At 33.1% G+C, this 24045-nt stretch overlaps 1 protein-coding gene across 2 annotated transcripts; it reads left to right on the forward strand.

Moving 5' to 3' along the window:
- Nucleotides 1-5692: 5692 nt before the first annotated feature.
- On the forward strand, nucleotides 5693-23049 carry LOC108450823 (calcium-transporting ATPase 9, plasma membrane-type-like). Of its 2 annotated transcripts, XM_017748604.2 has the most exons (35): nucleotides 5719-5949; nucleotides 6135-6209; nucleotides 6361-6629; nucleotides 7674-7790; nucleotides 7873-7912; nucleotides 8564-8679; nucleotides 8769-8900; nucleotides 9000-9089; nucleotides 9509-9578; nucleotides 9749-9819; nucleotides 9911-9994; nucleotides 10073-10150; nucleotides 10223-10294; nucleotides 11073-11156; nucleotides 11239-11321; nucleotides 11403-11511; nucleotides 11945-12000; nucleotides 12131-12173; nucleotides 12280-12363; nucleotides 13033-13170; nucleotides 13382-13447; nucleotides 13526-13624; nucleotides 15169-15279; nucleotides 15884-16051; nucleotides 16869-16928; nucleotides 17212-17376; nucleotides 17491-17607; nucleotides 18460-18558; nucleotides 18646-18783; nucleotides 20154-20254; nucleotides 21323-21368; nucleotides 21550-21687; nucleotides 22064-22171; nucleotides 22283-22374; nucleotides 22673-23049. In XM_017748604.2, the coding sequence occupies exons 3-35, from the start codon at nucleotides 6456-6458 to the stop codon at nucleotides 22776-22778; spliced, it is 3255 nt and encodes a 1084-aa protein (XP_017604093.1). In that variant the 5' UTR covers nucleotides 5719-5949; nucleotides 6135-6209; nucleotides 6361-6455; the 3' UTR covers nucleotides 22779-23049. The 2 variants fall into 2 exon arrangements, with proteins under 2 accessions (XP_017604087.1, XP_017604093.1); XM_017748598.2 differs by lacking the exon at nucleotides 6135-6209 and having other exon boundaries at nucleotides 5693-5949.
- The last annotated feature ends 996 nt before the right edge of the window (nucleotides 23050-24045 follow it).

Consider the following 24045-nt stretch of genomic DNA (forward strand, 5'->3'; position numbering starts at 1 on the left):
TAGTATTTTTATTCGGGTCAGATTTGGGTAAAATTTTAGGCCTATTTTATGAGCCTAAAATTTTAGTTGGGCCCAACCCATGATCACCTCTGCTTGTATTCTAGGTAAACTAGAATATTGTATCTTGTATTACAATGTTATTATTTAATTAGACTTTATTCGAACATAACTCTTGTACCGATTCCCTACACATAATTCTTAAGTGTCATTATTTTGTTAGAAAATAGTGAAAATTTATTTTACATGATAAATTCCATTTGTTGGAAAAAATGCATGGTTACTGACTATAGAGAGAATTAGCTTTCCTATTGAAAGTTAAATAAAATTTTCATTTTGTGCACTCATTTGATTTGCTTGAGCCCGCACACAAAGTAATTCAAGTTTGAGGATAGCAGAGAAAGTTGATTGATTGAAAGTTGGGGAATGACCTACATCACTTTCACACAAATCACAAGTATAATTTTAATTAAAATTTATTACTATAAACATCACAAAGGCTCAACTTTAAGAAAATTTTAAACTTTTGTTGTGCCTAAAAACACTATTTTCTAAACCAATTTTTGAACAATAGTGATTATACATAGCTATTGAAATATGTCAATCGAATATTCATACAAATTTCATAATCAAGTGATTAAGACCAATAAATAATTTCAATGAAAAATCATATTTATATTTAACTTAGGCTCTAATACCACATGCAAAATTTTTATGATCAATATATTATGTAAATTAAGTTTTTCATCTTGCATAAATAATGATTTTAGAATATTTAGAATAATATGATTTTCACTAATATAGAGAAGTACTTGATGCAAAATTAAAGTCGGCCATTGAATTTGACGAAAAGCACCACAATGAATTGATTTTTCCCTCTTAACCTTTTCTTTAATGTAATAAGCCTATTTTGCCCGGCCCGGGCCCAATACATTAAACAGTCCATTAACAATCCATTTTTTTTAAAAACAAGCCCAAACCCTAAACAGGCCCAAAACTAAAACCCTAGCCTAAAAACTTGAAATTTTTCAAAAACCTAACCTTAACACCCCCATGTGCGCCGCTCCTCACGTGGTGCCAGCACGTCCAACGCCCAAGGACTGACCACCCCTGGCCTCGTCCTATCGCTTCCGTCAACACTTGCAAACATGCAACAGAGACAACAGAGCAGAGAAATATGACAAAGAAATAGTAAATATATTGTAATATATTAGGTTATAAAAGCCTCGAAAAATCAGTGTATTAGGGGGAGATTTTTCAATGAAAAAACAACAGATTCGAAAATAAAAAGACACAAAAGTTTGAAGGTTATTTTCTATACACTCCTTTTCTTAAAAATCCTTTTTTTTTACATGCGAAATAAAAAGAAAGTAAAAAAAGAGTTTCGGGGTTCACCTGGATCGTTCGTCGTCGGACACCAAAAAATCCTTCCCCATTTCGGCATTTTAGGCCATTTTTTGGGAAAGCTAACCCTAGATCCAAAATCTAAGGGTCGGGAAGAAAGAAAGGGGAAATTTTGGGCTCTCGGCCACACGATGGGCCAGCATTGTCGGCCGGCGATCGGCGGCCGCCACGGTGGTCTGGTGACTGAACTTTGTCCAGATATTGGAGAGAGAGAGAGAGAGAGAGAGAGAGAGAGAGAGAGAGAAAACTTGAGAGAGTTTTCTTATGTTTTTAAAAGAAAGAGGAGAGAAAATGAGGTTTAAAAAAATTGATTTAAATAGTAGAAGTAAAACGGCGTCGTTTTAAGCTAGAGACCCAGGCTCCAAAACGACACCGTTTGAGGCCTACCCGCGCTCGACCCGACCCACTCTAGGGGGAATCCGCATGTTTTCGTCTTTTGGGCTATTTATGCCCCTGGTCCTCCCGCTTTTTCCACATGTTTTAATTAGATCCTTTTTATTTTTTTGTTTCTTTTAATTTGGCCTAATGATTTCACTTTTATTTCATTTTAATCCTGCATAAGGTGCCGCGTTTTGGAGGGCGGGGATATTTTCCCTTTGGTCCCTCCACTTCATTCGCGCATCGCAGTATGGTCCTTCCCCTTTCCATTTATTTCAGATTTGCCCCGAATTTCTGTTTTGAGTCCAATTTTAGTCCTTTTTTTTGGTTATTTTTGCTATTTTATTAGTAAAATTAATTAATTAATTATTATTATTGCTAAAATATTATTGTTATCCTTATTAATGTATTATTATTACTATTATTTTATTTTTATTTTTATTACTATTATTATTACTATCTTTGTTATTATTATTATTATTATTATTATTATTATTATTATTATTATTATTATTATTATATTTTCTTTACTTATACATTATTGTTATTATTATATTAACCAATTTAATATTATTATTGCCACTATTATTTTCTTTTTAATTTACTTACTGGTTATTATTATTAGACTAATTTGATATATTATTACTATTGTTATTATTATATTTCTATTTCTATTTATTTTCTTATTCTAAAACTACTATTATTTATTTAATTTTTTATTTGTTATTATATTTCTATTTCTATTTATATATTAATATTATTTTCATTATTATAATCGTATTTTATTTCCACTCTTGTTATTATTTTATTTATTTATATCCTTTTATATAGTTTTTAAACTTTAGATTTTTTATTATATTATTAATATCATTATCATTATTTTTATTATCATTATTATTATTTATTTATTAGTACCTTTTTTAACTCCAAGCTTTAGATTATTTATTACTACTATTATTATTAATATTGTTCACATTATTTTTAAACCATTCTATGTAATGTACTATTTGTTTACATGTTTATTTACTATTGTTTTAATTTTGTAGTTTTCCTTACTATTGATAATCAGTTTGTTTATTTTATTTATTCGTTTATTATATTCTCGTATTCCTCATTGTCATTCGTGTTAGCGCATTGATCGTTTTGTTATGCGTATTATCATCATGATTTCTTTTTATATTTTTTACAAGGAATTCGTGTTACCTAAATTTTACCCAATACATTAAAATTTTATTTTTTGAAATAAGTGATACTCCGTGTTTCGAGATTCGAAAAAGTCGTTCCCTAACTTACAGGGTTTCAATTTTCTCAATAAATCCGAATACACAAACTTTTTTGAAACATGAACTTTAAATAATCTCAGAAATTACGAAACGATCATGTTCTAACTTATGAAATATGATTTTCTTCTAAAACTGAGATAATTAAATATCTTTTAAAATAAATAGTTTTTGGTGTTTATCCTCGTTTCGGGGATTCAAGATATTGTGTCCTAACTTACGGGACATAATTCTTTTTCTCGATTAACGTGAAATACGCTATTTTCTAAAAAAAATTTAATTAAATAATATTTTAACAAAGGATCGTACTTTTAAAATCTTCAAAGTTCTCAAATTTTTGATACCAAGACGTTAATTAATCAACTAGGTACCAATTTTGGGCGTATCGAGGGTGCTAACCCTTCCTCGTGTGTAACCGACTCCCGAACCCGTTTTCTAAATTTTGTAGACCAAAAATGTCGTTTTAGTAAATCAAACATTCAAATGATCATGAGTTGATCCGATCACACCTCATAAAAGGGATTGGTGACGACTCCTACATTTTCATTTTCAAAATCAAAGTTGACCCCGTTTTAAAAAAAATGGTTTCGACACTTAATTACACAAATCGTCAGCAATGAGAGGTATAATTTTTATTTGTTTTTGTATATAACCCTATATAAGTAGATAGATGTTTAGTTTATAATGATCAACTTTTAAATTGAACCACATTATTTTCGACTTATTTCTATCCACATAATTGAGCTAAAAAATGTTAGAAAGTGCGATATAAATTGGTTTGAATATTTTATGGTTTTTAGGAGACTAAGCTAAAGAACGTGAAGAGCCTTTAATATCAACTTTAACAATAATCTTTGATTAAGCTGAAAAAAAACAAAGAATGAGAAAAAGAGGATCGTGGGGGAAAGAGTTGAGTAATGTTAATTGTCATGTTTTATTTTTATTAATTTAACTTTTTATTTATATTAAATATTAAATAGCATGTATTTTATTTTAATTAAATTGCCATGTGTTATCGTTTAATTGGTTTCAACATTTTTTTAAAACAAAACTAATGGTTGGACAAAAATTTTTAATAGAATCAAAGTTTAGTCATCACTTTTAATAAAAAAAAAATTTTAGATACCTAAGTGAGAAAACTTTATAATTTAAGGTTAATTTTTCATTTTTTTTTGGTACATTTGCAAGACCATAAGTTAAGAATGGCTTTGAGTTTCAGAGATCATGGCCAAGAGAAGCTAATAATGGCTTTGGATGCACACGTAGCCCATTGCTTAGTATCTTCCTTGAGATGTTAGTTGTTTCCTTTGCATTGTTGGATCGAGATCGCTTAGAGGAGGTGCTAGATGTCTTCAAAAGTCGGTTGGAGTTTCCATCCTGTATTGGTTCGACCAAGAATAATATTACTCCATTTTTTATTTATTGAGATGTCCAAAGCAAGTGATGTTGTTTGTTTTGAGGAGGGCAAGATACAACAAAGAATAAGAATCTTGACTTGAAGCATGCTGGATGATTTGAAACTTTTGACCTGCAAAACATGAGAGCCATTAGGGCCTAGAGCAATGCCTGCACTACTAATACCACCGTTGATTTTGCACTTGCAAGTATCAAGATAGAGGGTCAAAAGTGGAACCTTATGATCCAAAGGGAGTGTTCTTTTGAGTATGAGGATGGAGATAAAAAGAGGTTTCAGTGTCAAAGAATGCATAATTAATTGGTAGAAATCTTAAATCTATATAAGTGTTCCTATCGGGTTAGGATTATATTTTTGAAGATTAGCTCGTTTTTAGATTTCTAGATAATATAGAGAGTGTTAGCAATAAAAGTGTAAAAGATCTTGGAAACGTGTGAGTTGATGTCATTTGATTTGAGCCATTGGAGGAATTAACTAGAGGCAGAGGCATTGAGAGAGTTCGATCGAAGTGAGAGAGGAGAGCAAATGCTTGAGTGAATTGGCATTGAAGAAAAAAGCGCTCAAAAGTTTCCCCTATTATTTCGCAAATTAGGTAGACATGATCCACTAGAGACAATCACTTTGAAAGTAGATCCTTAGTAGGGAGACAATTATTGCATATCTTTCATGAGAAGGTTGATTTTAAGCGGAAGTTTGAGATACTAAAGGTTCTTTCTGTAGCCGTTAGAAATGGGTGAAAGTTATGATTTTACATTTAATGTTTTATAAAATATATAAAAGAACTAAAAAGTTATATAAGTATATAAAAACTTACAAAAATGTCTAGAATGAATTTATATAAATGATTGTCCAGTTATGTTTGACTATGGACAATTAGCAATTTAAGTTAATTTTTGATGTAAATTTTTTATACTCTTTCATTAATTTATATATTTTAATTTTTAAATTTTATATATTTTAATTTCAAAATAGTAATACAAATAATTTAATATTTTATGAAAAATAAAACATATTAACTTATTAAAAATACGTCGAGATGTATCTAGACAAATGAGTGTCCAATTTTAATATATCCGAATAATTATTATTCAAATTCATTATTGATTTAAAAATATTTATTAATATTTATATTTTTAAATATCTTTTAATTTATATGGATCAGGTAAGTGATTGTCACATAAGATTAAAAATTGATTATCAATTCCATATAAACTAACAATGTTAATGTTAAGGTATTAATATAATTAACAGGACATATGCGACTATACCAAATAAGTATTTAACTTGATCGCTGTTAGCAGTGAGTTTGGTTAAGGTTTAGGTGGTCAATTCCCAAAGGAAACTTCTAAGAAAGTTCCTTTTAAAAACAAAGCGTGAGTGGGGCGACGACTCGTATGGGAAATCAACGCAAAGTCCTTGCCGTCGTTTCGTTCATCAACCAAGCCATCGGTGGTTGGATTTCCCCCTGCTTTGCTGGTAAACCAAACAATCTAACTGTCTTTGTTTTTGGTTTCTTGTTTTATTTTTCTTTTCATTACTGGAGGTTTTGTTCCTTCCACAAAACAATCCAAATAACAAATAACAAAAAGCAATACACAATAAACGAAGTTCAATTTGGCCGTACAAAATAAAGAATCTGGTATTTTCTGTTATTGTGACAGAATGATATTGGAAGCGAATTCCTCCGCTTTTTGTGGATTCCCCTCTAATCCACATTCATCCCTTGCTTCTCTACGGTTTGCTGCTGTTTGATTTTCCCTTTTCTTACTCTGTTTTGGTTTGCTTGTTTTCGAAAAGTTAAAGCAAGTTTAGAAAGAAAAAAGACAGTATATGAAGTAAAGATTTGGATGTGGTTTTCATAACACTAGGGTTCTTTCTGTATTCCAGGTGGCCCAACTTTGTGTACGGCGATTGTGCCATTGTGTTGGACTGGCGAGCCATCTCCGTTGCGACAGTTTTTCTGCTGAATAGCAATCTCCAATATGAGCGGCACTTCATCCGGAAATGGTCTCCTCCACCTCAATGACGTGGAGGCTGGCCTTTCTAAGGACAATGCTGATCTTGACCATCACCTTGATCCTGATGCTGGCACCTCCGATCCCTTCGACATTGCTCACACCAAGAATGCTGCCCCCGAGACTCTCAAGCGCTGGAGGGTAATCCCTTTTTCTCCGTCTGTTGGACTGTCTCTTTCTCTACCTTGTTTCTTCTCTCATTGTAATTGAAAAAAAGAAAAGTTGTTATATAGTATTTAGTGGTAATTAAATGAACTTCCATTTTCACTTGTCTGTTTAAGCTTATTTTTACTTGTTATTCATTGCAATGGGTTAGGGGAACTTTTTAGTGATGCTTTGAATGTTTAAATGCAAGCTTGGAATGATTAAATTGCAAGTTTTTATTTCTTATGTAATGCTTGCTTGGACTAACATCAGGGTGGGTGTTCAGTGTGAAATTTTTGCCCAAGTTGCCATCATGTTATAAATATGTGAGCAAACAGAATACAGAATGAACTGAACTGAATCGTGGGTGAAACATTATGCTGGTTTTAGGTATCATGCTGCATTCTTTGTGTCAATCACTGTGTTGAATAGGTGGTTTCCAATTAAGTGTACAGTATGATCAGTCTGAAAATGGCTGCTCTATGTTTAGGTCTTCTTTTCAGGATACTCACTATATCATTAATCCAAAGGAAGCGTAATGTCCTGCTCCAAACTTAAATATTCAGCGGATGCATTGCTGCAAACAGGAGATAGATTGAGTGCCTTAGATGGGATTTGCTGTTTCTTTCCCTCCAAACTATGTAGTGACCAAGCTAATTTTAGAATCATGATGCTGTTGCAATTTAATTTCATTTTCTACCTTTTTGGTTTTGGCTGTTTTTAAGTATATTTCTAAAGCTAAGTCTTATCTAGGATTATGCTTGTTGAGTCATACGGCCGATATGTCAAGGTCTCATTGTGATTGGGTTGGAGCTTATGGGCCTTTTTGAAAAAAAGAAATTAATTCATGCCTTTATAACCAAGTTTTGCAAATTTCATATTGCTTTTGATTATTTGCTATCCCATATTCAATTCATTATTTTTTCAATATTTTTTTAAGGCATTAATTATCTGTTAGTTTGTGGTCTTTGGGTAAGATGAGGAGAGGGGGACACTTGTTTTTCCTGGAGCTTGGGCTAATTTTTTTATTTTCTTTTACAGCAAGCAGCGCTTGTGCTAAATGCTTCTCGTCGATTTCGCTACACTTTGGACTTGAAAAAGGAAGAAGAAAAAGAGCAAAGAAAGAGGATGATAAGAGCTCATGCGCAAGTCATCAGAGTAATTTTAAATATTTTTGTCAACATTTTAATTGGATCTTTTTTTCCAGTAAAGTTGAACTGATTTCTGCTTGTTTCTGCAGGCAGCATTGCTTTTCAAATTGGCTGGGGAAAATCAAATTGGTATGCTGCTTTACCAAAATATTACCTATAGTTTTTCTCCTCAATTTTATTTTTGTTGACTTTCTTTGCTCTTGTTTTCTCTCCAATGTCCAATTTTAGTAAATAGTAGCAATATAATGGTTCCTTGCAATTTAGCTTGCACAATGGGGAAGTGCTTGGGGAAACATGAACACAAAATAGTACACAGGAATCCTTTCAAATAAGAATTCATTGCTCAAGTGGTGAGAAATAAATTATGTCTTCTAGTTACAACCATTTACTGTTGAGTAGGAATGTAACATATAAGCCAAGGTAATTGAGAGCTACTTGGGCTTGGCATGATGTTAAACCAAGCTTAATTGATGTAACTATGAGTCAAACTCAAGCTCGTGGGGATGATGAATTGGTTGAGCAAAGTTATAAGTATTTTGATGTTTTTACTTGAGCAGTTTGCAATCTTAATAGTACATTTTATACTTTTAAGATAATATAAACATATATGCTAATACAAATACTCCCCATTTTCATTGCACCTGTCTCTTCTTTTCTTGATGCCTCAAAACCACACTATTTTTCCATTTTTGTACCTAATGCTCTTACAGTTTCTTTGCTACCTAGTTTTTTATTTTTATTTTTTACTGTCTTCATGTTAACATATCTGTGCAATTTCAGTATCTAGTGCACCAGTTGCATCGCCAAGTGCCGGTGATGATTATAAAATTGGATTAGAACACCTTGCATCCATGACCCGTGATCATAAGTTATCTGCACTTGAACAATATGGTGGAGTAAGTTATCTATACATGTAATTTTCCTTATTTTCTTGGTGCTTTTTTTATTGTTAATGTCTGTTATTCTTTGTGAATTCCTTCATCAGGTTAAAGGGTTGTCAGGTCTGTTGAGAACAAATTTAGAGAAAGGAATTGATGAGGATGAGGCTGATTTATTGAACCGGAGGAATGTGTTTGGATCAAATACATATCCACGGAAAAAGGGGCGGAGTTTCTGGGTATATTATTTTCTTTGAAGTCCTTATTTTTTTCTTTCAATTCTTGCAATTATGGTTGAAATATTACTGATACTGATCGATACCTATGCTGTTTTGTAGATGTTCCTCTGGGAGGCATGGCAAGATTTGACCCTCATCATATTGATTATAGCAGCTGCTGTGTCACTGGGGTTGGGAATAAAGACTGAGGTAAAACATTTCTTTGCTTTGAATTTACTAATGGCATGTTTGGATTGAGGAGATGGAAGCGAAAGGAAAAGAGGGGATATTGGGGAAGTTTTCCCTTCATTGGGATTGCAGTTGCACAAAAGGAAGGAAAGTGAGGGGAGCTCTGTAACCCTCCATTTTCTTTTGTTTCCCTTCCTTCCCCCCCCCAAATTTAGGGGAACTGAAAAATATAACTTTCATTTCCTTAAAAACTCCCATTTTTTTGGTTCCCTAAATTTGGGGAAAAAGGAAGGGAAGGGAAATGATTAATATTTAAAGGCTTGATATGACTATTATGTTGCTATTGCCTGTTCCATTTTATTACTTTGCATTGATTTTACTTTTTCTTTGTTCTTTTCTTTATCCTTACTGGTAATTGTTTTAATTGATATCATTTATAGGGTTTGAAAGAAGGATGGTATGATGGGGGTAGCATTTTCTTTGCTGTTTTTCTTGTTATACTTGTTACAGGTATCAAATTTGATAATTCTCCGTAAATAGAATGCAATTTGTATCAAAGCAGCTTCCTGTAATTAAAGTTTGGCTTAGTTGTATAATGTTAATGCTTTTACAAGCAGTGTAATTGTTATACTGCAGGATGATCTGTATCTAACTTTTTTTTTAAAACAATTGTTTACCAGCTACTAGTGATTATCGTCAATCACTTCAGTTTCAAAATCTAAATGAGGAAAAGAGAAATATCCAGCTAGAGGTATGTGTAACTTCTTGCTGTATGACAACATCCATTTTTAGCATTTCTATAGTTACCTTAAAATTTGGTTATTTTTTTAATGTCCTTTCAGGTCGTGAGAGGTGGTAGAACTGTAAAGGTTTCAATATATGATCTTGTTGTTGGTGATGTTGTCCCGCTAAAGATTGGTGATCAGGTGTGTTTCTCAGTTTTTCTCCAGGGCATTGATATTCATGTGCACTTGGATTAAATAATAGTTTGATGCTTTTGTTAGGTTCCTGCTGATGGAGTCTTAATCGCTGGCCATTCTCTAGCAATTGATGAATCTAGCATGACGGGAGAAAGCAAGATTGTAAGTTGCTTGTTTGGTAATGCATTTATCTAATGTTAGGCTTCATTGTTTTAAGCCCGAGGTTTCTTGTAGGTTCACAAGAATCAAAATGACCCATTTTTGATGTCTGGCTGCAAAGTTGCTGATGGTTTTGGTACCATGCTGGTAATTAATATCTTGCATTTTTTCTTTACTTGGTGCTCATTGTTAACCACTTTGATTATTGCTGGTAACTTATTAGTTCTATAGATGATGTTTGCCAAGTCCTCTAAGCTTCTGTCTTTCTTGTTACGGAGACTGTAGAGAGATAGTAGGAATTGGTTTGTGCTTTTGTTTTGGCATCGTACTTACGTTTCTAATTGTTGATTGATCTGTCTATTATATTGGGGGGGGGGTGCGTTTATTGAGAAGCTGTGTAAGCTGGTTTTGGTGTGAGATAATCTTTCTTTTTTTATCTCTTATCTCAATTTATCCTTTGTGTTTCATTTATTACCTGATATGATTCTTGTATAGAGGTAGTAGTTTGAGAAAGATTGTTAGTGTTGATCACTTTATGAATGGCAACTAGATTTTGATTTGTTAAGTATGTGTTGGTAAAATGTTCTTTTCTTGTTGGATTTGAAAAACAATTCTGTTTGATCTGCCAAAAATTGTAAGGTTTATAGGATGAGTTGCATAATGTTTGTTTTAAGCTAAGAAGAACAGAAAAAAATTGATGAACTTAATTTGGTGTGCTCGACATGTGGCACTTGATTATCCGTGTCTTAACACGGCGTTTATGTCTTTAGTAGGGAGTTTGTCTTTTAGAAGAGGTCGTCTTTTGTAGATTCTTATCTTTCTTCACTCTGCATTTGATCTTTCTTTAACATCTTGGATAGCTTAGCCTGGTTCGCTGTTTCACTTTCAAACCATTAAAATGTCATCTTTCCTAAATTGTTTGTAGGTGACTGGTGTTGGAATCAATACTGAGTGGGGACTGTTAATGGCAAGTATTTCTGAGGATACTGGTGAAGAGACCCCCTTGCAGGTTTGAGTTTGGTGTATCTTAATATTACCTAGTTCCAATTCTTATGATGCATCTTAAGCTTATTATTTATAACATATTGTAGGTGCGGCTGAATGGAGTTGCAACTTTTATAGGCATAGTTGGGCTTTCTGTAGCTGTTTCTGTGCTTGCTATTCTTTTGGCAAGGTATGCTAAGAATCAATAACTTATTACTCATGATAGATGAATTGCATGCCATCTAACGTCTTACTTTTGATTGGTTTCTAGATACTTCACTGGAAATACTGAAGATCCAGATGGAGCTACACAATTTATTAAAGGACGCACTAAATTTGATGATGCATTTAATGATGTTGTTAAAATTTTTACAATTGCAGTAAGTACACCATGGTTCATTAGGTCTTGTTTGGTATAGAGGGGAATGAGATTGTAATTATTAAGGATTATAATAGTGTGACAATAGAAGGGAATGGCTTATGACATAGGTTTATTAAAATAGAAATACATCTATGCTATGACGTGGTGGGAGTAACCGTGTCTGGTTTCACAAGTAACAACAACTTGTTGAAATTACCAAAAGGAACAAATAAACAGTAGTAAGTGGACCAAAGTAAGCATATAACTGTTTTGCCATCCTATAAATGATTTGGGTCTCAATTTTTATTTGATTTTTCCCATAAATTTCATGTTCCTCCTGCACTATATTTAGCACTTGAACAGAATAGCTAATCCCATGAAGCAAAGGTGATGTTAATATTTTAATGTTTATTTACTAGCAAGTCCAAGATTTTCTGACTTGACTTGTTCAGGTTACAATTGTTGTCGTTGCTGTGCCTGAAGGCCTTCCTTTGGCTGTTACCTTGACGTAAGTTTAATTCGTAGCTTTTGGTACCTATGCATTAAATATTGAACTCATGCAGTTGAGTATATTTTGTGCTTCTTTTCCTACTCTTTTATTCATGGTTCTGTTCTTACATGAACTTTCACTTTCACAGTCTTGCATACTCGATGCGGAAGATGATGGCGGATAAAGCTTTGGCAAGTTCATTAATTCTACTTTTAAATGTTTGATGTCCACGATTGCTTCTATGATCAACGTGTTTTTCTTTAATGGAATGTTTATCTAACAGATACAGATACACAGGTACGCCGGCTTTCAGCTTGTGAAACCATGGGCTCCGCAACAACAATTTGCAGTGATAAGACTGGAACATTGACTTTGAATGAGGTTAGTTCTATATGGTTTTTGTTACACCACTATGATTTTGTGCTTTCTGTTTTCACACTTGATAAATGGGGAAATGTCCAATATATGTTGGGCCCTTTCAATTGGAAAGAGGCTTACAGGAGGCAAGTAGTGATAAAAAAGTGTAAAAAAGTTATTGCTTTCTTTCTATTAAATCAGATAGGGTTAGGGCTTATATAACCTTCTAGTTTCCAATTGTAGTGAAAATATATTGCAACTTTTGTCCAGCCCACCTCATTTATGCCACACTCTCTGAAAGGGTCTCCTGCTCAGATGTAGTCCATTCGTTGCATGTTATTAAGTGTTAAACTTTTTTCAATGAAAACAAGCACTACATGTGAAAAGTCTCTACAGTAGTGATGATGATATATACACACTCTTGATTGCAGTATCTTCATATCTTTCTCACCTTGAATTTGTACCTGGTCTTAATCATTGACAAATTCTTCTTGTGTCTTTTTTCTTCTTCTAATAATGCCATATTTTCATCCTTGCTGCATGGCTTTGCCTCATCAGGGTTGCTCTTATTCGGTCAATTCTTTTACATGGCTTTTAAAGATGTTTGGTTTTTGAAATTTATTTAGCTGTTTCAATTTTTTAATCCAGTTGTTTGATAGCTTTAGATTTCAGTCTGATTAACTAGTATCACAGATGACTGTTGTTGAAGCTTTTGTTGGGAAAAAGAAGATAAATCCACCTGCTGATTCTTCTCAGTTGCACCTATCAGTTGTGTCTCTGTTGAGTGAAGGAGTTGCACAGAGTACCATGGGGAATGTTTTTGTGTCTAAGGTAAGATTGTCTCTGTTCATCTAATTCATTATGCTAAGGTCAAGAGATAAATAATTATTATGCTTAAGAAAATATTAGTTTTTGGCTAGGCTTAAATATTTTCAGTAGGCAATGACCTTTGCTTCTGACTTATCAATTGCTTCTTGTGATTATAGTTGATATTGTTCATAAGTCACACTAGAAATCTCATTGAATAACATTCATTTTCCAGGATGGTGGTGATGTTGAGATTTCTGGATCTCCCACAGAAAAAGCTATCCTTTCTTGGGCAATAGAGGTACCCCATAACTTGGTCTGTCATCTACTTTTGATTTAATTTGCTTTTACATACTAATCATTGAAAATTATATTGCAGCTGGGGATGAAATTTGATGCTATCAGATCAGAATCCACTATTCTTCATGTTTTCCCTTTCAATTCAGAGAAAAAGCGAGGTGGTGTTGCATTACGACGGGTAGTGGCTTCAGTCTCACTTCTTAATGCTTTCTGAATTTGTTGATGCTCCCATGTTAGATTATTTAAAATGCTATAATTAGAAGTAACAAAAAAGAATTACTTTCTTTGTTTATGGCTAAAACACTAATGGCCTTCTGATGATTTCTCTCCTAGGAATATTGACATTTTTGTGCATGTTTATTTTGCATTGAATTCATATTTGAGCAGTTTGTCAGAAGCATCTTGGTTGTTTCCTCAATTTAATTACTTTTTGATAGACAGGTTTCTTAGGCTGGACTTAGAATAAGACATTTTCTACAACACCAGTTTCTGTTTCAAACATATCAAAGTGTGATTGGATTTTAAGGGTGAATTAAAATAAACACTGTTAACGGCATTGAATGAACATTCAATCAAATATTGTGAAATGACAACATTTTGATTCCGTTTATAATTGATATTGTTAGTTGATTATAGGACCGGAATAAGGACATGAATGGTAGAAACATCTGTTGTCCAGGCCTTGTTGACCGGGTAATGCAGGCTTGTCTTTTGTTTTGTTAAGCTGGTGGATCAGGAAATAAGTTGGCTAAATATAGTCTGCTTAATAATTTGGTATTGTGGGATTTGTAGTACTTAAGGTGAAAAGTAAATCCTTAAAAAATGTAGAGAGAAAAACTAGGAGAGAAGGAGAAGAGAGGAGAGTGAAAGGGGCAGCTTTAGCTTGAGAGGCAGCATAGATGGAGGTCTTATGAGGGTATACTAATCTGGCACCTCCATGCTGAACTGTGCCAAGTGAGGCAAGAGCCAGATCTTGGCCCACTCAGCTGTGGGAATGAAGGGATAAAGGAGGGAAAAAAAAGAAAATTAGGTTCATTTTAGCAGGACAAAAAAGTGGTTCTGTTGGGTGAAATTATGTTTGGGTGGGTAATAGAATTTTTGCCTTTTCAATTTTTGGTGAAAGTAGAACTTCAAAAGAGGGGGAAGAAAGAAAAAGAAAGAAGCCAATGAGAAGCCAATGTGAAAAATGAACAAAAACATGAAACTATTATTATCGTCTGTTTCTGGTTTCTCTTTTTCCCTTCTTTTTTTTTCTTTGCTTGACTTTTAATTGTTTTCTTATATTTGTTTATAATTAAGAAAAAAGTAGTTTTAAGTTTTTTTATTGATCTATTGTTTTAAAATAAAAAAAAAAAAGTTTTTGCAATGCCGCAGCAAAATGTGGTGGATTTGCTAGTATTTTATCTTTGTTCAGCCTATGAGATATGAATCTTTCATATGTGATTTGTGATTTTTGGGCCTAGGAAAACTGAGATTTCTTAGCTGTCAAGTATTTGACTTGCCTATGCACTTTGATGCTTACTTGATCAAGTCTTTTTCTTGATGGGAATATAGCTGAAGTGCTCAGGTCCAAGCTCATTTTAGTAGAATTTAGTTAAGGTGATTGAGAACATTAAAAAAAAAAAACGAAGCTTCTTTGCCTAATGTTTTGAACATACCATTGATATTAGTAATTTAAACAATCTCCTTTAATATATATACTTACCTATTTTCTTATGGCAGTCTGATGCAGAAGTTCATATACATTGGAAGGGAGCAGCTGAGATAGTTTTGGCTGCATGTTCTGGATATCTTGATTCAAATGGTTGCCTGCAATCCATGAATGAGGACAAGGTTAGTGATTATGCATTTTTACACACACAAGCACATGCATGCACTATTGAAAGATCTCTTGGGTTAAAAATAAGGGAATTTCCTCTCATTTGCAATACACTGACACAATTTGAGCTCCATAATTAACTTTAGCTTTGAGCTCTTTTTACCGTTTGTATATGTTCATAATTTTTTTATTACATAATTATATTAGTATTATATATTTGCATACAACAATTTTAAGGGGTGTGTGTGTGTGTGTGTTTTTTTTTCTGATTCCTAAATTTGTTTTATCTATTTCATTGTTACTGCTTAAAACCGGTGTTGTCAAGGGTGCATGACACACTCTAGCTGTTAGAAACTTTATATTGTCTGCAGTGCAAAAGTAGTGCTTGCTTGAGTGAAGTAAGATGCAATATGTATGTGTGTGTGTGTATATTTATAAATAAGTTCTAAGATATCTGGTTATGATAATAGAATCTGAAAGTTTCATTTTCTTTTGTTGGTCAATATGGAAGATTTTCTTGTGGGCCAATATGCATCAGTTCCCTCTAACCATAAGTCATGGCTAATGATTTGACATCAGTATATGCTTCAACTTTTATGTTTAACCATCTTTCTGCAGGAATTTTTTGAGGCTGCTATTGATGAAATGGCTGCAAATTGCCTGCGCTGTATTGCCCTTGCATACAGATTGTGTGAACAGGAAAAAGTTCCTAGTAATGAAGAGAGCTTTGATGATTGGGTCTTACCTGAAGATAACCTTGTTTTGCTTGCTATTGTTGGTATAAAGGTAAAATTTTTTTAGTATGGTTCCCACTTTTACCTAATGGTACTTCCCCATAATGGTTGGTCATCTATTAGTAGCTCGACTATTATTGTAGCTTTGACTTTATGTTTGATCTACAAATGAGTTTATGATAAGCTGCGCTGAATGACGATATGGAACTTTTTTTCTGAAAGAAAGCAATTGCTCTTTTCTCTTTTAAGTGCAACATTTTTATGATATATATCACTAAACAAAGTGTTACTTGCATGCACATCCAAGCAAGTAGATCTGTCTTTAGAAACAAAATTACTCATTGAAGTTTACTTAGGTAGATTAATTCTGCCACAAAAGGAGAGCTTTTGCAATGTTCAATGTAACCTGAATATCATAGCTTTTCTCCTTTTTTTCCCACTTTAAGCATTATAGTGCCATTCTTTTTGTGCATGTTGGAACTTAGGAGTGCCTTTAATGATTATCTTATCATGTCTACTTTCTGCCATACAATGACAAATATGCCAAAAATAAACGGAGTAATGCTTATTATTAGATTACAACCATCTAAAGGTGGATTTCCTTGTACACATTAAACAAAAAGGTTCTTTATACAGCTGAACTATGCACTTTCTTTTCCTTATAATTATTAGTTTGGATACGTTTTTCAAATTTGATGTTACTTTTGGTGCTGAAATTTTAGTGTTTGTGTTTCCATGTATACAAAGGCAGTTTTGAAGTGTTTAGGGAGTTGCCGTTTTGTTCAGTTATTATCCTGCTTTATTGAGCTAGACTCATGTGCAAAGTGGAACTGCTTCCTCTTTTAGCTTAATATGATTTTCACCTGCAGGATCCTTGTCGCCCAGGTGTTAAAGATGCTGTGAAAATTTGTACGGATGCTGGTGTCAAGGTAATTTTGATGGCTTTGTAAGATTAGCTTCAGAAGTTATTATATCCTTGGTGCGTAGAATACTAGTTTTGTAGACAGTTGGATGGTCAAGTTTCCATTTTTTTAGAAAAAGAAGTTAAAGATTTTTAATTACTATAATTTAGAATGAATACTTGGAATTTTTATCAATGATAATGCCTTATATGAGCTACACACACTTTGATACATATAACAATTAAATTACATGAAAATCATGAAAATCATGAAAATCATGAAATGGAACCCTAACTTTTTGAATCTTTAGGTACGCATGGTCACTGGAGATAATATCCAGACAGCACAAGCAATAGCTTTGGAGTGTGGGATACTTAGTTCTGCACAAGATGTTACTGAGCCCACTATCATTGAAGGAAGGGTGTTTCGTGCCTTAACTGAAATAGAAAGAGAACAAGTGGCCAGGAAAATAATGGTATCAATTGATTATGTTTCTATATTGGCTTTAGATCCTGTTATCTTTCTCCAAGTGTAGAGCATATTTATTGATTCAAGCATGAAAGAGTGGTTAATTGGGAGTATCATGCAGGTAATGGGGAGATCTTCTCCAAATGACAAGCTTTTGCTTGTTCAAGCCTTACGCAAGGGAGGGGATGTTGTGGCTGTGACTGGAGATGGTACCAATGATGCTCCTGCACTTCATGAGGTTTGTTTTTGTGGTTAACTGACAGATTTATTTATTTATCTTGTAATGATGATGCATTAGGATGCATATTATATTTGGTAAGCATTGGCTTAAGGTGTCTTTGATAAACTAGTGAAAGTTGAAATTTTGAATGGTTTTAATTTTTCAATATGTTCAATAATTATTTGTAGGAACTACTTGATGGAAGATTTTCAAACAATAATTGCTGAAATACTTAGTAGCTTTTGCTACTTAACGTATTAATTCAATTTAAGACATTTTTTGAAACGCAATAATCTTATGTTCTTTCCTTTTTAACTTTTATGAATTGAAAATAATTATAAAACCATAGTTCTAATTTATAAAAGATAAATAAAATATCCAATAAGCATATAATTTTCGATTGCATACTAAATTACCTTTATAAGGTAAATTCTGTAGGTAAATTTTCTAACTAAATTCATCACTTAATTTATCATTATTGAATTTGTTTAGTTATCAAACAGTACCTTAGTATCTCTGTATATGCTTAAAATACTTGCATATTCACTATGGTTCTGATTAACAATTATGCCCTTTCCAGACTAACTTGGGAATTCACCAATGTTATAATGTAAAAATTGTGAGATTGTCAGTGAGTCATATAATTGGGAAATAGTTCTTTTGCTTACTACCAGCTATGTGAAGTTGTGAACCATCATGGACCAATTACCTTCCATTCAAGCAGCTTTGTTCCTAAATCTAATGAACTCATACTCTGCCTCTAGTACTGATTGGTGATTACACCATGTCTTCCATAGCTTAATTTGCTGATCTCCACATTTTTACATTTTATATTCTGTTGATTGCTTTTTTACTTTTTCTGTATTTTAGGCAGATATAGGTCTGTCTATGGGCATTCAAGGGACCGAAGTTGCAAAAGAAAGTTCAGATATCATTATATTGGATGATAATTTTGCTTCAGTTGTGAAGGTTAGCATGCATGTTTCATTCTTTCACATGGATATGATTGTTTCAATTTTCCAGCAATTGTAGCTCAGCTTTGTATTCCTAATGTAGGTTGTTCGCTGGGGTCGTTCTGTGTATGCCAATATTCAGAAGTTTATACAATTCCAGCTTACTGTGAATGTTGCAGCTCTTGTAATCAATGTTGCGGCAGCAATATCTTCTGGTGATGTTCCTTTAAATTCGGTGCAGGTACTGCCCTTTCTTGTAATCAATGAAATTTGGTGTTTTAGTTAACTGTTCAAAGGAGTGTTGAAAGTTATGCTTCACATTAGGACCATAGTATCATCATAGACGGTATGAATGATCTAGGGATTTCATTTGTTGTGCGCATCAATGATAGTTTAAGTTTTGTAGATCAATGTTATCTGAACTGGACCGAACATAGGTGGGACCAGCGAAATGGACTGGTTGAGCCAAGAACCAATACAGACCAGTTCAACCAGGCTAAAAAACTGGTTGAATTGGTTTTTAATATTTTTATTAATTTTTGATGATTTATTTAATCTAACCATCCAAACTGGTGGGTTGGTTTCATAGTTACCCGGAATCTGATATGTCTCAGAAGCTTTATGGGACAGGGTATGCTGTTTAGCAAATGTTGTGTTAAAAGGGGTATAGGTTTGGTTGATAGCTATTTCATGTTTTAGTTAGTGATCATAAGCAATTTTTAGCAAATAAGTTATTTTAATTGAATGAAGGTGATGAGGGGGGTTGAAGTGGTTTTTTCAAATTAAAAATGTAATGAGCTTTTATTTTTCTCCAAGATTATAAATGGACTTTTCTAGTGTTAATTCATTAGGGGCTTTCTTACCATCTAACCCTCACAAAAAAGAAAAATTGAACATTCTTATTTACTACTAAATAAAATCATAATTACTTGGTTGGCCCTCTCAAAATAAATTTTTATTTCTATCTATAACTTAAATTTATGCATTATAAATAAAAAAAATATGTTGTTATTTGTCTTTTCATTTTACCTACCAATCATTATTCATAAACTCTAGATTAATGATTTGTTATAAATATAAGTCACAATCATGTAAGTTTAAACTTTTTCCAAAAACAAGTGTTCTCTACAAAACTTTGACCAAATCAGATTTTCTTAATGCTTTTACTGTTCAATTTCTAATTCACAGCCTACAGTATAGCAATTAGTATTATTACCTGCCGCTCTTCCCCCACAGAAAAAAAAGTGATCAGCCACTGTTTTTATGTTTAAAAATGGGTGTTATGGTTTAAAAGCTTGTATGACATTTGTATAATTGGGTTCTTTCAAGGGGAAAGTTTTATTTAATTTCCTGGAATATAGTTTTGGGGTGCTGGGCCATTAATTAAATAGCTGTTCACTGATCATTTTGTCATTCTGTATGTGGTGATTGAACTTAAAAACTAGTGAGCGTGCATGTTGAATAAAGTTCAAAAATCATGTTTCTGTTAGTATAGAGATAGGAGAAAAACAAGTAGGATAAGTTACTCTGTGGTCAACCTAAGAAGATATGTACGTTCAAACATCTCTTTATGGAGACAAAAATTTGAATGATTGAATTCTTTTGCTACAGTTACTATGGGTTAACCTGATCATGGATACACTTGGAGCACTTGCATTGGCCACTGAACCTCCAACAGACAACCTTATGCATAGGTCGCCAGTTGGCCGAAGGTTTGAATCCTTTCTCATGTGAATGTTTCATGTAATTTGAATCATAGCACTCTAGTTCTATAATTACTATCACTTGTGCAAGCATAGATGTGGCAATTGTCTTCAAGATTATTTATTGATCAAAATTAACTTATTTCTGTTTTCTAATATGTAAAAAGCTACATTTATATATGGCTCTTTTAATCTTTTTCTGAGAAAATTTACAAGGCTTTCAATTTTTGTAAAATTTCAGAAACATTTAATGTTTGGTTTATCTTTGAACATTTCCATCTGGCATTAAGGCTGATATCTTTTTACAAATATTTTAATCTTTATCTGAGAAAATATTCAAGGTTTTTGCTTTTTTTGGAATTTCAGAAACATTTTACATTTGTTTTGTCTTCAGAACATTACTGAATGGCACAAAGGCAGACAATTCTACAATAATTCCTTTTTACTGCTGCTCAATTCTTGGATTATCTGTGTGAAAGAAATAAAGTGTGCACCTCATCTGGATTGTTTTTACATCTTCATATAATTTTTATTGTCAAATATTCAAGTATTTTTTTTTTAATCTAAGGTCACCGACACAATGAATATTTCTGGCTAGCACATAGTGATATGCTGCTGATTTCATTCACCATAACTTATGGTCCTAAAATGTCAAATGGTTGTGTTTCTTTTCATTTGAATATTTTTGGTGATTTCAGTTAGGGAAGGAAGCTTCCAGCAAAAAATAGAACCTGTCTTCTCAGTCTGCAGTATTTTTTTTTTCTAAAATTGATTTCTGTAGGAAATGAAATGCATGTTTGCATGCAGAAACATTGATGTAGAATCAAGCAGGCAAATAGTAAGGGGATTCAGTGGGAAGAAAGGGAAGGGTTTCACTTTGCTTTTCAATGTCACTTACTGTATTCTGTTTTCAACTTGTCTACTCTTTCAAGCTGGTCTTTTTTTGTTTTTTTTTTTGGTTCAAATTAAAGCTAGTATATACATTAGTTATAGATTATTAGAAATGACTGAATGTACCTTATCTAGTTGATCTTTTAATTGTCTTGTGTTGTTGATGTAAATATTTTACTTTTCCAGAGAACCTCTAATTACAAACATCATGTGGAGGAACTTACTAATACAGGTACCTGTTCTTTTTTGGTCCTTGCCATATGACTAATTATTTTCACCTGTTAACTTTTTACTTGTCTTAGCTTGTGCCGCCTTGCAATTCATTTTGATTGAGTGTTGCTAACTCAGACCAAGGTCTGGAATATAGCTCTATGTTCCATGTTCTCTTATGATGTTTTCACATGTCATTTCAGGCTTTATATCAAGTCACTGTCCTCCTTGTGCTCAACTTCAGAGGCATGACCATTCTTCAGTTGGAGGATGATGGTAACAGGGAACATGCCTATAAAGTGAAGAATTCTTTGATATTCAATGCATTTGTTATGTGTCAAGTAAGTACTTGTTGACAAGTTGAGATTTTGGGTCTATTTTTTGGATTTGTTGCTATTAGTTCACCGTCAATTACACATTTGGGTGCATAAGCTATAGTTAAATTCTTGACTTGGCACCTAAGTTGAAATATTCTCAAGTAGACGCTACAATTTTGTCATCATCTCCATCAATTTGCAAACGTGACTAAGACTGTTAGTAAAAAATGGATGACATGTCCAGAAACAGTCTATAACCTACATGCCATGTCTAAAGGGCACTTGTTGCAATTGGATGATTTGGACTTGTGAACAGAGTATACATGACTGCTGAAGCATACCGATCTAAATAATTTTTACATGGTGTAAAGCTTAAGGTTGATAACTGTTCAAATTGCAGATCTTTAATGAGTTTAATGCTAGAAAGCCTGAAGAAGTCAATTGCTTCAAAGGAGTGACTAAAAACTACCTCTTTATGGGAATAATTGGATTCACTTTCATACTTCAGGTGATTAATAATCACGTCCTTTTTTAACTCAATCCATGGACTGTTCTGCTTTGTTTGTGGTCCTCCTTTTTAATTGGTCTACTCATGTTACTTTTTCCAACTCTTTTGTAGATAATCATCATCGAGTTCCTTGGAAAGTTTACCTCAACAGTGAGACTTGATTGGCAACTGTGGCTTGTATCCCTTGGCATTGGCATTATCAGGTAGTTTCTCGCTGTCAATTTTAGTCTCCAATTACCTTCATTGATTGTTCGAATATTGGTATTAACTGTTACTATTTAGTGCTAATGCTAATTGATGTGGTCAAACACAACTGAAAAGTTTTTTTCCCCCCTCATTGCAAGAGCAGTTAGTAGTAAATCTCTATGCCTAGGTTTCCAACTGTCAAATATTTTATTAGTTTTGCTTTGGAAAATGCTTCATTAACTTATTTACCAAAGCCGAGAGAGTGATATATATAATGTTTGTAACCTTACATTGACTGGCAATTATCTTTTGAAGCTGGCCTCTTGCAATTGTGGGAAAGCTGATTCCGGTTCCCAAGACACCGGTTGCCTCGTACTTCATAAAGCCATTTCAACAATGCAAAAGATCCAGGGATGCATGAATTTGTTATTTCTGTTGTTCCTTGCTATTTAAGTAAAATTGACAATCTGAGAATTGCTGAAGCTTGTGTATAGAAAGGGTTGTCTAACCGCAAAGCGGTTGATTGCATCCTAACTTAAAAAGGCAAAACAGAACAGAAGAAAATATGCTTGCCTGAGTGTAATCAAGGCAACTGATTCTGAAAGATCATTTATGTATTTTGTACAAGGTTTAAGTGAAGGGTAAATTACAGATATGGTTTAAATTATGTTTTGATCATCGAACTTTAAAAAGTTACGGTATGATCACTAATATTATTTATTTGCTGTATTTTGGTTATCTAGCCGTTAATGGTATAATGACAAGCTGACATAACATGTTATATCATCATATTATATAAAAATTTTAAGTTGAATTGCACAAGTAGTCTCTACATATATATTTTTTCTTTTCGAGTAACAACTTCATTTTCTTTTATTTTCTTCTTATTTTCCCCTTTTCTCTGTTTTCTTTAATGACCCTAGCCATTACTTATAAAATAAATGGATAAGCAGAAAACGAATAACTTATGGCATAGGGAACCTGCAATCACACACAAGCAACGTTTGTGTCATAAGTGGATAGATATTCTAAAGACAAATATAGTAAGTTCTGAAATGAAGGTTAGAGGTTAAAAGTTAAAGCACCATGTATACCTTTTACTGGTAAGGTACACAAAGAACAAAAATAAGATATCTAGGTTAGACTGGAAACTCAAGTAGAATTTAAAGATGGCTAACCCCTAATTGGGAACAATATGGTTATATAAACTCATCAAGTAAAATATTTATCATCCCGAGCAAATGTAGAAATAAATGGTTCAACTTGACAATAAAGGAGAACTTGCCCCATATTCATAGAAATATTCAACTCTCCATCATAAAACAATATCCCAAGCCATCGAAACCAGGATTGGCCTGTAATTTCCTTTCTTGCTTTAATAGAATGGATGAATTAGCTCCCCCGTAGTTCCAATTAGGCAATTCAAAGTTTCAAACGACTTGCCTTTAACACGGCTAACACTCTGAAACCTTCTTCAAGCTTTTTGCCACCATTGGATCATGCAACTGAAAACACTCTTGTACCTCCCTACCAATGATTGCAGAAGTCTGACTTGCACTCACCAAATCAATGAACAATGAAGAATCACAAGTAACAGAGAGTAAGCTGGAGTAGAGCAAAACAGACTGAGAAGTCAGAATCCATTGAATATTTCAAATAGCTGATTTCAATTGTAAAAATCAACTCAT

This window comes from Gossypium arboreum, chromosome 10 (assembly GCF_025698485.1).
Source record: "Gossypium arboreum isolate Shixiya-1 chromosome 10, ASM2569848v2, whole genome shotgun sequence".
Lineage (NCBI taxonomy): Eukaryota > Viridiplantae > Streptophyta > Magnoliopsida > Malvales > Malvaceae > Gossypium > Gossypium arboreum.